The sequence below is a fragment of the Tamandua tetradactyla genome, chromosome 3, assembly GCF_023851605.1.
Source record: "Tamandua tetradactyla isolate mTamTet1 chromosome 3, mTamTet1.pri, whole genome shotgun sequence".
NCBI classification, from domain to species: Eukaryota; Metazoa; Chordata; class Mammalia; order Pilosa; family Myrmecophagidae; genus Tamandua; species Tamandua tetradactyla.
This window is the reverse complement of record NC_135329.1, coordinates 178,258,596-178,273,392: the sequence shown is the minus strand read 5'-3', so window position 1 is coordinate 178,273,392 and position 14,797 is coordinate 178,258,596. Positions and strand designations below refer to the sequence as shown.

At 36.9% G+C, this 14,797-nt stretch overlaps 1 protein-coding gene and 1 long non-coding RNA gene across 3 annotated transcripts in view; one reads left to right on the top strand and one right to left on the bottom strand.

Annotated features, from left to right (window-relative positions):
• The window catches only part of LOC143678001 (uncharacterized), a 74,846-nt gene extending 72,352 nt beyond the window's left edge, over nucleotides 1-2,494 (top strand). Inside the window, exons 2-3 of the long non-coding RNA XR_013173003.1 lie at nucleotides 918-1,251; nucleotides 1,505-2,494. This is a non-coding gene — a long non-coding RNA (uncharacterized LOC143678001). The remainder of the gene's footprint in view (nucleotides 1-917; nucleotides 1,252-1,504) is intronic.
• CYP20A1 (cytochrome P450 family 20 subfamily A member 1) overlaps nucleotides 1-14,524 on the bottom strand; it is a 60,134-nt gene extending 45,610 nt beyond the window's left edge. The window contains exons 1-5 of one of the 2 annotated variants that reach the window (XM_077154786.1): nucleotides 14,337-14,524; nucleotides 9,804-9,853; nucleotides 9,063-9,229; nucleotides 7,411-7,553; nucleotides 1,605-1,772 (exon numbers count right to left, since the gene is read on the bottom strand). In XM_077154786.1, coding sequence (XP_077010901.1) covers nucleotides 1,605-1,772; nucleotides 7,411-7,553; nucleotides 9,063-9,229; nucleotides 9,804-9,853; nucleotides 14,337-14,408 — 600 coding nt within the window. In that variant the 5' untranslated portion in view covers nucleotides 14,409-14,524. The remainder of the gene's footprint in view (nucleotides 1-1,604; nucleotides 1,773-7,410; nucleotides 7,554-9,062; nucleotides 9,230-9,803; nucleotides 9,854-14,336) is intronic. The other variant, XM_077154785.1, reaches the window with a different exon arrangement.
• Nucleotides 14,525-14,797: the final 273 nt, after the last annotated feature.

The following is a 14,797-nucleotide window of genomic DNA, read 5'->3' as shown; positions in this document are numbered from 1 at the left end:
TCACCAAATGAACGGACAAAATGTGGTATTTATATATAATGGAATATTATTTAGCAGTAATAAGGGATGAAGTTCTGAAACACATGACAACATGGATGAACCTTGAGGACATTATGCTAAATGAAATAAGTCACAGACAAAAGAAGAAATATTATATAAGCTCACTGATATGAACTAATTATAATATGTAAACTCACAGACATAAAATCTAGAATACAGGTTGCCAGGACACAGAATAAGGCTACAGAATAGGGAGCGGCTGCTTAATATGTGCAAAATGTTTAACTTGGTTGAACTTAATATGTTTGGAAGTGGATAGAGGTGATGGTAGCATGATGAGAAACAGTGTTGAATGGTGCGTGAATGTGATGAAGGGGAAATTTAAAGTCATATGTGTCCCAGAAGGAAACTGGAGGTTAAAACATAGGAAAGTATAACACAGTGAATCTCGTGGTGGACAAGTGATTAATTGTAGACATTAAACAGTTCTTTCATGAACAAATGGATGACACTACAGCCGGGAGTTACTAATAGAGGGGTATATGAGAAAAAATTGTACCTGTTGCAAGCTCTGGACTACAGGTAACAGCAATATCTTAATATTCCTTCATCAACAGTAACAAATGTACCACACCAATACTGTGGATCAATAATGGGGGGAGGTGAGGATAAGGAGTATGTGAGGATTGAGGTTGTCTTTTTATTTCTTTTCTGGAGTAATGAAAATGTTCTAAAACTGATCATGAGAATGTATGCACAACTATGTGATGATACTGTGAGACAATGATTGCATATTTCAGATGGTTTGTATGATGTGTGAATGTATCGCAAAACATTGCAGTTTTTTAAAAAATGCAGCTTTATCACCATGAGAAAACATGTACAATGAGTGACCATGTCAAAAAATCATTTTTCAGAATAAGATGGCTAAATGAGAAGCTTCAGAGCTCTGCTCCAAGCCCACTCCCCACCACCACCACCACAGAAGCTTTGAATCAGTAAGAACTGACAGAAAAGTCTCTCGAAACTCCAGAAAAACAGCTAAAGAACTGGAGAAATAGAGCAAGTGCGGAATCAAGAAAAAGTCTACTTAAAAGCAGTAGGTCCAATTCAAGATGGTGATGTGAACTACACCAGTGCTCTGTTCCCCCAGAGGACCTTTGAAAAACCAACAAGCAGTAGAAGAAACACGTTCATTTAAACTAGGAAAAACAGTTAAAGGACTATGGTAACAAGGTGACCTCGCCCTAGGTATTTAACAGCTTGACTACAATCTGGCCATATTTTTCTTTGAGATTGTCCTATTAGGTTTTGTTGTGTTCTTGAATGTGCATATTAATTTCTTCTGTTAAATTTGGGAAATATTCTGCCATTATGTCTTTGAATATTCCTCTATCTCTTTCTTTCTTCTCCTGAGACTCACCTAATATGTATGTTTATGTTGTCTCACAGGTCTCTTAGGCTCTTTTGCTTTTTAAAATTATTTATTCTTTGTTTTCCTCAGGTTGAATCATTTCAACTCTCTTGTCTCCTTCAGATGCCAAGCTTGTATCATTCAACTATTCAATTTGATGGAATAATTTTAAATGTGACCCTAAACTTACCATACCATGATTTTTCTGGAAGCTAATGACTTTCTGATCATCTTCAAATGTACTACCCATTACCATCTGTGTAACAGACTTCATAGCAAAACCAAGCATATGCAGGCAGAGGGGAACATGCTGGTCCTCTGGACAGGAGAGCCATTTATCTAATAATTCTTCAGAAAGCTGAAAGAGAACAGAGAACCACAATGAGTTAATATCTCCTTTTGTTAAATCTTAGAAAAACTCAGCAAACAGATTAGTTTCAAAGACTACTCAGGTCAATTCCTTGACCAAAAGAAGCTCTCAAGTCTTTATTTGTTAGGCTGCTGCAGGCTCCACCTCTAATTACATCCTCACTGATTCAGGTTCAGCTTCCGTCAAAGGGATGACTTGCAAAAGAAAATAAAACCACAACCACAAAAATAAAACATTAAGTTAAGAATCCAAGGGCTGACAAACCTTAAACCTACTGGAAACTAAGAGACCAAAAATCTTAGTATCTAAAAATACTGAAGGTTAACCACAGATTGCCAGCATACAGTGAAGAATAAATAAATATTTGGTAAATAAATGAAGCAAACATAGTACATGAATATGTACAAGTCCTAGACATGCTTCAATGTAGGAAACTTCTTAGCCTGCCATTGCTTCATTCACCAAATATTTATTAATAAAAGCAGTGTGTACTAAAAGGATAACAAGCTTTAAAGTCAGAAAAACATTGGTTTTATTTCTTTAACGTTTCCAGGTTTGGTAAAAAGGGATGAGAGCTCCTACCTTACACAGATACTACAATAAGAATAATTATACTTACCTCACATGTTGTAGCAAGGATTTTGTGAGGTAATATTTAAAGCCCCTACCATGAAACTAAATTTAAGCTCCTTTCCCATAACAACTTCATGAACTTTGTGTCACAGTACAAAGATTTAAAGTCAAATTTTATGGGAAACAGAAGATGCAAAATAAAAATATTTTTTATTACATAGGTTTATGCCTTTTTTTTTTTTTTGGATTTTGTATTTTTTTTCCATTTCTCAATCAAGACAATTTTTTTTTTATTAATTAACAGAAAAAAGAAATTAACCCAACATTTAGAAATCATACCATTCTACATATGCAATCAGTAATTCTTAACATCATCACATAGATGCATGATCATCGTTTCTTAGTACATTTGCATCGGTTTAGAATAACTAGCAACACAACCGAAAAAGATATAGAATGTTAATATAGAGAAAAAAATAAAAGTAATAATAGTAAAAACAAAACAAAACAAAACAAAAACCTATAGCTCGGATGCAGCTTCATTCAGTGTTTTAACATGATTACTTTACAATTAGGTATTATTGTGCTGTCCATTTTTGAGTTTTTGTATCTAGTCCTGTTGCACAGTCTGTATCCCATCAGCTCCAATTACCCATTATCTTACCCTGTTTCTAACTCCTGCTGGACTCTGTCTCCAACTATTATGGTACATGAGTCTATTTCCCTTTTCAGTATTTGCAGTGTATTCCTCACGTATTTTGGGGCATTCTGGTTCAGTGCATAAATATTTATGATTGTTATGTATGTCTTCTTGTTTAATTGTTCCTTTTATTAGTATATAGTGTCCTTCTTTGTCTCTTTTAACTGCTTTACATTTGAAGTCTAATTTGTTGGATATTAGTATAGCCACTCCTGCTCTTTTCTGGTTGTTATTTGCATGAAATATCTTTTCCCAACCTTTCACTTTCAACCTATGTTTATCTTTGGGTCTAAGATGTGTTTCCTGTAGACAGCATATAGAAGGATCCTGTTTTTTAATCCATTCTGCCAGTCGATGTCTTTTGATTGGGGAATTCAGTCCATTAACATTTAGTGTTATTACTGTTTGGATAATATTTTCCTCTAACATTTTGCCTTTTGTATTATATATATCATATCTGATTTTCCTTCTTTCTACACTCTTCTCCATACCTCTCTCTTCTGTGTTTTTGTATCTGACTCTAGTGCTCCCTTTAGTATTTCTTGCAGAGCTGGTCTCTTGGTCACAAATTCTCTCAGTGACTTTTTGTCTGAGAATGTTTTAATTTCTCCCTCATTTTTGAAGGACAATTTTGCTGGATATAGGAGTCTTGGTTGGCAGTTTATGCCTTTTTAAAGTGAAGTATATAGCATACAAACCTTTTTGTTTTGAGAAAGAGAGGTCTTAATATTCTAAAGTATTAAGATCAATGAATTGAACAGGTTAATATACTTCAAAAGAATTTTTAAGATTTGAGTAGATTATGGAGAATACAGGAAAATAACAATTGAAACTAAATAATTATACATTTGGTAAATTACTTTCACATCATCAACAAAACAGCTCCCCTACTTTAAAAAGTTAAAATTCTATAGTCATTATTTAAGCCACATAGCTTCTTTCATATTAAAAAAGAAAAAAAGTTTTTAGAAACAAGGCATTCATTAAAAGCAAGCTTTAAAATAGAAGAGCCAATGAAAACTTGACATATGTAATGACAGAAGTCTCAAGTGTGGAAGATAAACATTGGGGGCAAAAAGAGCTTTCTTTTGAAAAAAAATTTAAAAGAAATACATATATATATATCCCAAGATATAAACCTGAACACCTTTTCCTAAATATCAGTTTGTTTGCTTCAGAAAACACATTTTTCTTAGTAAGCTTGGGATTTTTGCCTCAGCTGTCTGTGTCAGTGTTCACCCATTTACACCCTAAAGTGCCTGACCTCACCTTCTTCATCACACTGTCCACTCCTGGCTGACCACCCCTGTAAGGGCCATTTTAAATCATCACGAAAAACCTCACATGACAAAGTGATACCCTCTCACCATTCAGAGCCTTACTCTAGAACCATTTGTTTGAATTCATTACAACTACCACATGTTAATGTTAACCAAAATATGGACAGCAGAGGGGGGAAGGGAAACTGATTCTACAATGATAAAAATACTATAAAAAGTATTCATCACTTATATTTATTGTTCTGATCACTTTACATGTATCAATTCATTTAATCCTTAATACCATGAGACAGATAACTTGATATTATCTCCCCTTTTTATAAATAAGGAAATGTGGCACAGAAATAAAATAACATTTCCAAGGCTACACAACTGGTAAATGATGGCACTCCTATTCAAACCCAGGCAGCCCAGTGAAGTGCCCAGTCTTTCAACCACTATGCCTCCCTTAATGTACGTAAATAATGTAAGAAAATACATCCTTACTATAACCAACAATGTTGAGGTTGAGATGACAGTGACTGTGTTCTAAAATTTCAACTTCTGTGTGAGACCAAAGGAAGAGATGTTTATTTAGTACAAAATTTATATTTTCTGTAGCACACTATCTAATCTAACTTGTATGGTGAGTTTATTTGAACATGGTAATTACATGGAACCTTGAATAGGGAGTGTGATCTTGTGGGTTTGTACAGTTTGGAGTGATGCCCTTGTACATCCCAGAATAATTTGGGCAGAAAATGAAGAAGTACTTGCAAAGTCTCCCTCAGAGACTGGGGAAAAAAATGGAAATATTACATTTTCCCACCTGGGGAATTCCTGATATTTTCATAAGCACTGGGGACTAACAATTTAATAAGCCAAGCCCTCAATGAAATTAATTCCTGCAAAGGAGAAGCTAAGCCTATTTATAATTAGGCCTAAGAGTCACCTTCAGAGAACCTCGTTTGTTGCTCAGATGTGGCCTCTCTCTTGAGGCCAACTTGCAGGTAAACTCACTGTCCTCCCCCATATGTGGGATATGATTCCCAGTGACATAAATCTCCATGGCAACATGGGACCTGACCCCTGGGGATGAGCCTAGACCTGGCATCATGGGATTGAGAAAGCCTTCTTGACCAAAAGGGGGAAGAGAAATGAAACAAAATAAATTTCAGCAGCTGAGAGATCTCAAGTAGAGTTGAAAGGTCATTCTGGAGATTATTCTTATATTACATAGGTATCCCTTTTTAGTTTTTAGTGTATTAGAATAGCTAGAAGGAAATACCTCAAACTGTTGAACTGTAATCCAGTAGCCTTGGTTCTTGAAGACCACTGTATAACTATAACTTTTACAGTGTGACCATGTGATTGTGAAAACCTTGTGACTGACATTCGCTTTACCCAGGGTATGGAGAGATGAGTAAAAAATGACAAAAATGAATAATTTGGGGGGATAAGAAGTATGGGATGTTTTGGGCATTTTTTATTTGAGTAATGAAAATGTTCAAAAACTGTGTGATGAGTGCACAACTATAGGATGATACCATGAACCACCGATTGTACACTCTGGATGATTATATGGTATACAAATATATCTCAATAAAGTTGCATAAAAATAATTACTAGAAAATAAAATATAGTATGATGCTGTATTACACTAAAATTACACTGTGCACAAAGAAACTAGAATGATAGAAAGTATTTCAAGATATTAAATGTAGTTATCTCTGGGTAATGGACAGTATCAAAAATGTTCATTTTTGTCCTTTGTACCTCTCTAAATGTTTCTATATTTTGTACAGTGATTATCAGAAAAAGCAGGCATAGTTTTAAAGTTAGGTTTGGAAAAATCTGAATGACATCAAAAAATGTTTATGATGTTTTAATGCGGAAAGGCGTACAAAATGTGGCAAAAAATATGATACATACAGAAAAATTATAGTGATTTCTTCATTTTGTTTTATATTTTTCATATTTTCTACAGCAACCATATGCTCATTTTATAAATAACATTACTTTTAAAGGACACAGATGGATAGCTTAGCTCTGGACAGAAGAAAGGATTCTTTAAGAGTTAAACTGAAAGAAAGAACTAAAGATTGATGAAAATAATTAAAATGGAAAATTTTGTGTTAAGTATTACTGCAATCATAATTTTTTAAAAATTGGATTGAAATGGATATAGTTTTTGGTGGGGGAATAGGAAATTAAAGGAGTTCACATGAAATGGACCCTATAGTCTCATTAAAATAGGAGGCAAGGATGTCAACAGGAGGCAAAGGGGTTAGACTGGAAAGACTAGAATAAGGGTAAAGGTCTGGAACAGTCCTATGGGACACACAGAATTATCAGGTAGCACACAGTGTTCAGCTAAGGAACTTTAGGAACAAAAAGAAAAGAAGCCATCCAGTATGGATCAGTAACGTTGTTGTCAAAAATTGTAAATCATTTGGGGAAACTCGCAAAAATGTCAGCCCCTTCTCCCACCCTTGCTTCCCTGAGATTTTAATTTAAAAAGTTTAAGTAGGGGCCAAGTTATCTCCACTTTTAACAAGAAAGTATATTTCAGGTAAACTCCAAAAACATTTTGGGAAATATTAACCAAGAGTCTGGACTAATAATGAAGGACAAATCAATTCATAAGGAACAATTCTTTAGGTTCTCTTCATGCCCATCAATCCACACTATACACTGAGTCTTCAATTCATAGGGAACAGTTCTTTAGGTTCTCTTCATGCCCATCAATCCAAATTATATAGTGAGTCTAGGTATAAGAATTTCTTGTTCTTTCCTTTTTTGATATGCATGTTTTATTTTAGTTTTGTTTTCTTGGTTTTTGTTTTTTTTAGAATTTTAGGAAAATAGAAATCAGCTTTAAAAGATAGTAAGAAAAGAATATCAACAATGGTATGATTTCTAAATGTTGGGTTAATTTCTTTTTTTTATTTTTTTCCGTTAATTAATTAAAAAAAGTGAAAAAAAAAAAGAAAAGAATATCAACAAAAAGGAAAGGATAAAAAAAATAGTAATACAACAAATAAAACTACTATCTGAATTGCTGAATTCCTGACCAAACTACTCATCCCCTTACCTTTAATAGGAGAACAAAATTACTCTGCAGAGAATCAGTCACACCATTTTCGTACAGTTTTTTCCTCATGTGGTTTTCACTTGCATCCCCACCACGAGACTGATACCTTAATAATGATTTTAGCATAGTTTCAAAAGGGTCCGCTGAAACAGACAAATCGAACATTTCTAAATGAACAGTCAAAATAATCACTCAAAAAAACTCTACTGAAAGGAAACAGAGAGCAAGGGAGGCAAGGAATTGCAACTAAAAGCAAGGCAATTTTTTCTACAGCTCCCTTAATTATTTTCCCTAAATATGAACAACTCAAGAGACAATGGAGGGGCGGGCCGCGGTGGCTCAGCGGGCAAAGCGCTTGCCTGCTATGCCGGAGGACCTCGGTTCGATCCCCGGCCCCAGCCCATGTAACAAAAACGGAGAAACAGAATACAATAAAACAAGAAAATGTTTAAAAATGTTTCCCTTTCTTCCTTCCTTCCTTCCTTCTATCCTTCCTTCCTTCTCTCTGTCTTTAAAAAAAAAAAAAAAAAGAGACAATGGAAATTGGCAAGAATACAAAACAAACATCGTAACTCAGAATTCCAACATCCTTAACTCAAAATTTCACTGTAAGTCATTAATACTCGAATCAAATTTCCTTCCCACATGACCATATCTTTGATTTAAATTTTAAAAAAGTTGATTTCACTGATGTTCGTGATCTAAGTATTACAGTTAAAATTATTTAAGTTAAAAAATTTTTCGTTCTCTTTCATTCTTTAAGTGTTTCTTTAATGAGTATATGGTCTTCATACAGAAAAAATGATGACACTCATTTGTTAAAAGACTCAAACAGGGTGGGCCACAGTGGCTCAGCAGGTAAGAATGCTTGCCTGCCAAGCCCGAGGACCTGGGTTCGATTCCCGGTACCTGCCCATGTAAAAAAAAAAAAAGACTCAAACATACAGAAAAATACAAAGAAAGTAAAAATTCATCCTGAATCTCATCACAAAGATATCTCATTACACGTCTCAACTGAGTGGACTTGGCTGCCTTTTATGACTTCGTTTTTAATCATTTGCAATTATTTTAGTATAAAGAGAAAGGCAGGGATTGAGATTTATTTTTTTTCAAAATAGCTAATAAGTTTTCCCAAAACCATTTATTACCTTTCCCTTTTATCATAAAATACACTCTTTACCATATATACTTGGCTTGTCTCCTGGACAACCTATACTATTCCATCAATCTGTCTAGTCCTCTACCATAGAAAAAGATTCTTTAATTACTCTAGCTTTATAATATATTGTAATATCTGATGGTATAAGTTCTCCCTCACGAATGTCCATTTTTTAATTTTTCCTAGATGTTCAGGTACACTTGCTCTTCCAGATGTGATATGGAACCATTTTCTCAGGTTCCCAAAAAATCTTATTGGAATTTGCATTGGATTTTATTGTACATATCATAAATTGAAGGAAAAAAGTGATCATTTTACAATATTATATTTTAAATGAGGTAATACATATTAAGATGTAAGCACAATGCCTGGCACAAAGGATAAAGCATTCAATAAATGTTAGTTATTCCTTTCCAAGAACAAATAGTCCTTTTATTAGACACTGATTCTTAAGGGATATGGATCAGCTAATTAGAAAGAAAACGAAACTTACATGTTTTATTGGGGTTGATATGCTGCTTCAGTACATCGACAGTGCCCAAACTAACCACAAGGCGCCTGCCGAACCAGAAAGAAACCACAGACCCATATCTCTCATGCAAATTAACCAGGAACTCATGTAAACTTCCACTGTTTACAATATCTGGAAGATTACCATCTCTGAGAAAAGAAGAAGTGACAATCAATTCAACTTGGAAGAATCAGAAAAACAATAGTTGACTGAATTAATAATGTACATAATGAGGCCAAAGGTACACGAAATTTAAATTATCAAAATCCAAAACTAAGTATATCTGGCTCCTGGCTATGTTTTTGTAATTATATTTAGATTTGAATTTGTCTAATATTTTGAGAATTCTTAACACTTCAAATAAAGTTGCCAACACAATAAACATCTGACTCAGAAACAGGAAAGTTATTTAACTTTTGCAGCACCTGATTCTGAGTTAATGATGCATCACAGACTAAAAAAAAAATCAGCAGATCAACAATGGTAACTTTTTCTTCTTTCTGGAACTTTCCATCTTCTACTTTCTCCAGCTAGTGGAAGTGAAAACAATTAAAGGTTTTTATTTTATACAGGCCTCCTTTTTGATCTTAATAAAGTGTAGGTTATATCCCAGAAGTAAATTTAGAGTTAGCAAAATAAGCTAAACAATCTAAAAACACGGTTTAGTTCTGATACGAAAATGAAGAGTTGACTTTACTGGGTTCCAAAGAAACAATTACTCACTTTTCTTCAGTTGGAGTAATCCCTGGAATCCCCGCAGCTTGTCTGGAAGCCTTAAGGAAAAATAAGAAAAATAGTTTAGTATAGCAAATTATCATATATTCCATAAGTCGGATGTGTTTTCCTAAGACATATGTAGGACCTTAAAAGACAGCCTTCCACAACTCAGCAGGTAAACTCACTGCCCTACCTCCCTAAATGGGACATGATTCCCAGGGGTGTAAATCTCCCTGGCAAGGTGAGACAGGACTCCCAGGGATGAGCCAGGACCTGAAATCATAGGATTGAGAAAGTCTTCTTGACCATAAAGGGGAAAAGAGAAGTAAGACAAAATAAGGTTTCAGTGGTTGTGAGATTTCAAACAGAGTTGGGAGGCTATCTTGAAGGTAAGTCTTATGCATCATATAGATACCTCATTTTATGTGGTGTTCTGGAGTGGCTGGAGGGAAGTACCTGAAACTACTGAACTGTATTCCAGTAGCCTTGATTCTTGAAGAGGATTGTATAACTATGTAACTTTTACAATGTGAGCATGTAATTGTGAAAAATCTTTTTACATATATATAATTTATATAATATATCCAAGGGAAATCGGTATCAGGAAAAGACCTCTTAAAAATCCACTAAACTCTTGAGAAGCTTATGTAGGTAGCTGAGAAGCTTAGACTACCTATAAGCATGCCTAAGAGCTACTTCTGGAGGACCTCTTTTTTGCTCAGATGTGGTTTCACTCTCTCTAAACCCAACTCTACAAGTGAGAGATCACCTCCCTCCCAGCTACATGAGACATGACATCCAGGGGTGAAAGTCTTCCTGGCAAAGTGGGAGATGACTCCCAGGGATAAATCCAGACCTGGCCCCATGGGATCAACAATTCCATCCTGACCAAAAGGGGGAAAAGAAGTGTAATTAATAAAGTATCAGTGGCAGAGAGAGTTCAAATAGAGTCAAGAGGCTACTCTGTAGGTTGCTCTTACGCAAGCTTCAGGTAGGTCTTGCTACCTACCAGAACCTGCCAACCCCCAATCAGGACCATTCCAGTCAATCCTAAAGAACACCAAGGGCAATATATAAGATTCCACGAGGGTTCCAGGTACTAGAGTAACTTTCCAGAAACCTACAACCTCCAGATGGGTCCCCGGTCCAGTTAAGTTCTGAAACCTAGCCCAGCCTCTCCAGAACATCAGATAGTTTCATCTTCCTACCCCATACAGTGACAGACCCTTCCAACATAAAAAATTTAGAATTGCCATAGCCCAAACAACCTCAAAGAGAGATATGAAAAGATCAAAGCTGATGGTGGAGCTATACAGAGAAGATAGGATTTAACAAATGAATTTGAATGCTGAATCACTAAATTAATATCTCTTCTAGTCTCCAGTATTTTAGAGCCACTAGAAGTAAAAACCTAAAACTGTAAAATTGTAACCACATATCAAAGTCTGAAATACGTTCTAATTGTGGTGCTGTGCTTTGAAATTTATAGTTTTGTATATATGTTACTGTTCACAAAAAAAGGAAAAAAAGTTGATTGTGATAATAAAGTATTTAAGCTTTCTAGCCTCCTATATTCTGGAGCAGCTAGAAGGAAAAATATGAGAGGATCGTATGGTAGCCAATGACAAACTCTAAGACCTTTCCCATAACCACTTGTTGAAGTGTGCTTTGAAAACTATTGCTTTTTTATTTCTTTGCTTTGTATATATGTTATACTATACAGTAAAAAAAGTTTAAAATAATTCACTTAAAAATAGATGGAGACTCAAATTGTGGAACTGTAACCCATACCAAACTTTGAAATATGTTCTATAACTACTTGTTAAAATGAACTTTAAAGTCTATTGCTTTTTTATATTGATTATATTTCACATTACAAAAAATGTTAAAACAAACAATCAAAAAATCTGGAAAAACCAAACAATTGAAAATATTTAAACACCATCAAAAAAAGATGGCCTTACAATTTTATCAAATATAAGAAATTACTTCTATGTTAAAATACAAAAATGAGTAGCTTATATGGAAAAAGGGTTATTTCAGTATTCTTCCTCTATGTCAGTTAAATTAAGGTGTTTGAAAAATATCATGTCACTCTACAAAGTAATACATAATCAAGTACATTCTGAAATTATCACAAGAGCCTCCATACTACTTGTGCCAGTTTGAAAATATTATGTACCCCAAAAAGCAATGTTTTAATCCTGATTCAATCTTGTGGAGGCAACTGTTTCTTTTAATCCTGATTCAATACTATAGTTTGGAAACCTTTGATTAGATTATCTGCAAGCAGATGTGGTGTGCCCAATTGTAGGTGTCATCTTTGATCAGATGGAGATGAGACTCCACCCACTCCAGGTGGGTCTTGATTAGCTTACTCAAATCCTTTGAAAGAGGAAACATTTTGGAGAAATTCAAAAAACAACGGAAGCAACAGAAATGACAGAGCCAACAGAAACTTCAGAGCAGAGCTGACACAGATGCTGACACATGGAGAACAAAGACATGGGATATTTAGGGATGCTTGCAGCCCAGCAGATGTCGCCATCAGAAGTTATGCAAGCCAGAATCTGGAGAGGGCCAAGGGAAGCCAAGAGATGAAAGCCAGCCCCAGAAAAGCAAAGTGAGAAACCCCATAGGAACAGAGGCTGAAGGCAATGGAGCCCAGAATCAGGGGCCCAGCAGACGCCAGCCATGTGACTACCCTGCTGACAATGGTGTTCCGGACCCATCAGCCTTTCCTGAGTGAAGGTAATCTTTTTATTGGTGCCTTAATTTGGACACTCTGACTTCCTTAACTGTAATAGTGTAACTTATTAAATTCCCTTTATAAAAGCTGTTCTATTACTGGTATTCTACATTCCAGCAGCTTACAAACTAGAACATCACTCTTCTTGCTTCCATCCTTGCCCCAGGCCCACAGTCTGTTCTTAACATAGTAGTCAGATGATTCTTTTACAATTTAACAAAATTAAATTTTAATTATTTTAAAATAAAAATTTCAAATATCACTCCTGTTGAAATCCTACAGTGGCTTCTCACCTCAGTAAGAGCCAAGTCCTTAAAATGGTTTACAAAGCAACTTAAAATCTGACCTTTACCCCCATCCTTCCAACTGTACCTCCTAGTCCTCTCTTCTGCCAACCACAGCAATCCTGGAATACACTAGGCATGTTTTGCCCTGAGGGTTTGCATACAGTGGCCCCTTTGCCTGCTATGGTTTTTCATTACCAACGTGAACGGCTTGCTTCTTCATCTTCGTCCGTGCTCAAATGTCTCCTTATCTCTTAACCGTCCTACTTAAAACATGAATTATGCCCATCATCCCCAGCTTTATTTTCCTCCATAATACTGAATACCATCTAACATACTGTATTTTTTATTTGTTTCCTGTCTGCTTCACCCCAGCATGCAAGTTCCATAAGTTTTTGTCTCACTTGTTCAATGCTGTATACCCAGCACACGGAACCACACCTGGCACACAGAAGGGACAAATATTGGTTGAAAGAATAAAGAGTGTTGCTTTCAAAAGCACATCAAAGAATAGGCTTATTCAAGGATTATCAAAATTACAAGACCTGGACTCATTAAATATTCAGTTTCTCAGAAAATAAGATATACCAAAATTTTCAGATTTTGTAGTTGCATGCAACATTACAGTCTAATCCATTTTACCGGCTCTGGGAAGACATTTAAGGAGGTGCAACCGTCACTATAAGTAACGTATTTGGAGCTGTTTAGCTGCTTTAAAACCCTTTTCAACTTTGACTGTAACACCAACATCCCGCTCTGCAGAGCATGTTTTAAGGCTGCTGCTTCATCCACTAGCCTCTCTGTTTTCACAACCATTCTCTCAGACTGACGCAGACAAACAGAGAAAGAAGGAAAGAACGAGAGTCAGAGATGAAGTGTCCGAGTCAAGCATACACACGCACAGGCAGAGCAGTGCTCTTTCCATTATCCCCGTATTTACCTCTATGGCCTGGATAGAAGCAATCTAAGGTCCGGACCTCGAGGACTCAGGTTCCAATAACGAAAGATAGACAGACAGATGTAAGGCACACGACACACACACACACAAACGCACACACAAATCTGGTGGCCTCCAGTATGGGTTAAATGGCTAAATGCGATCCCCCCCACCAGTAAGTCCTTGGAAAAGGGGGCGCATCCTTAAGTTTCCTCCTAGACACTCTAGAAAATGGAATTTTAGACATTAGAAGAGGGGCTCCCAAAAAGCTGTCCAAAGTTCTTCAGCCGGTCTCGTAACAGGGACCAGGGGATGCCGGGATGCAGAGGACTCAACCCAAGCTCAACCCTCGGCCAACCGCTTGGTGGAGGAGCTGAGCCGCAGCAGCCGAACCGCACGCCTCTCCCGGGGCCTGACGCAGGGTAGTGAGGACACGGCCTCCTCTCAGCGTTCCCGAGGGCGCGGCGGCTGAGGCGTCACGTGACGCCGGTGTTGCTCCCCAACCCCCTCGCACCGCTACCAGGAGGCCGTGGTGGGCTCAGGCTTGACAGACGCAGGGCGGCGGTTACCGGGTAGAGGTAAAGCACTGCTCCCACCAACGCCAGCAAGAAGGTAACGGCGAAGATGGCGAAGTCCAACATGTTTCTTGCGCTCAGGGAGCCACGTCTCCCAACCTCCACTCGGGAAGAGGTGCCTCAGTCTAACACGCCCTAAGGAAGCAGCGTGTGGGCGGAGGAACCCCAAGCGATCTGCGGAACAATTGGCTGCTGGGGGCGTGACCAAGGCCTGCAGTCGCCGCCCAGGGGGAGAGCAATGGAGCGCCGAGGAGCGGGAGCCTTAGACTTCTGATAACTGGAGAATTTACTGCTCTCCTGCGATCAGCACTTTTTCCAGTGGGACTTAAGGTTACAGCATCAAAACCAGTAGTTCTCAGAGTGTGACCCCGGTAGACCAGAAGCCCCCGCATCACTGAGGGATTTGTTAGAAATGCAAATTCTCTACCTCAATCTATAACCGCTGAATCATACAC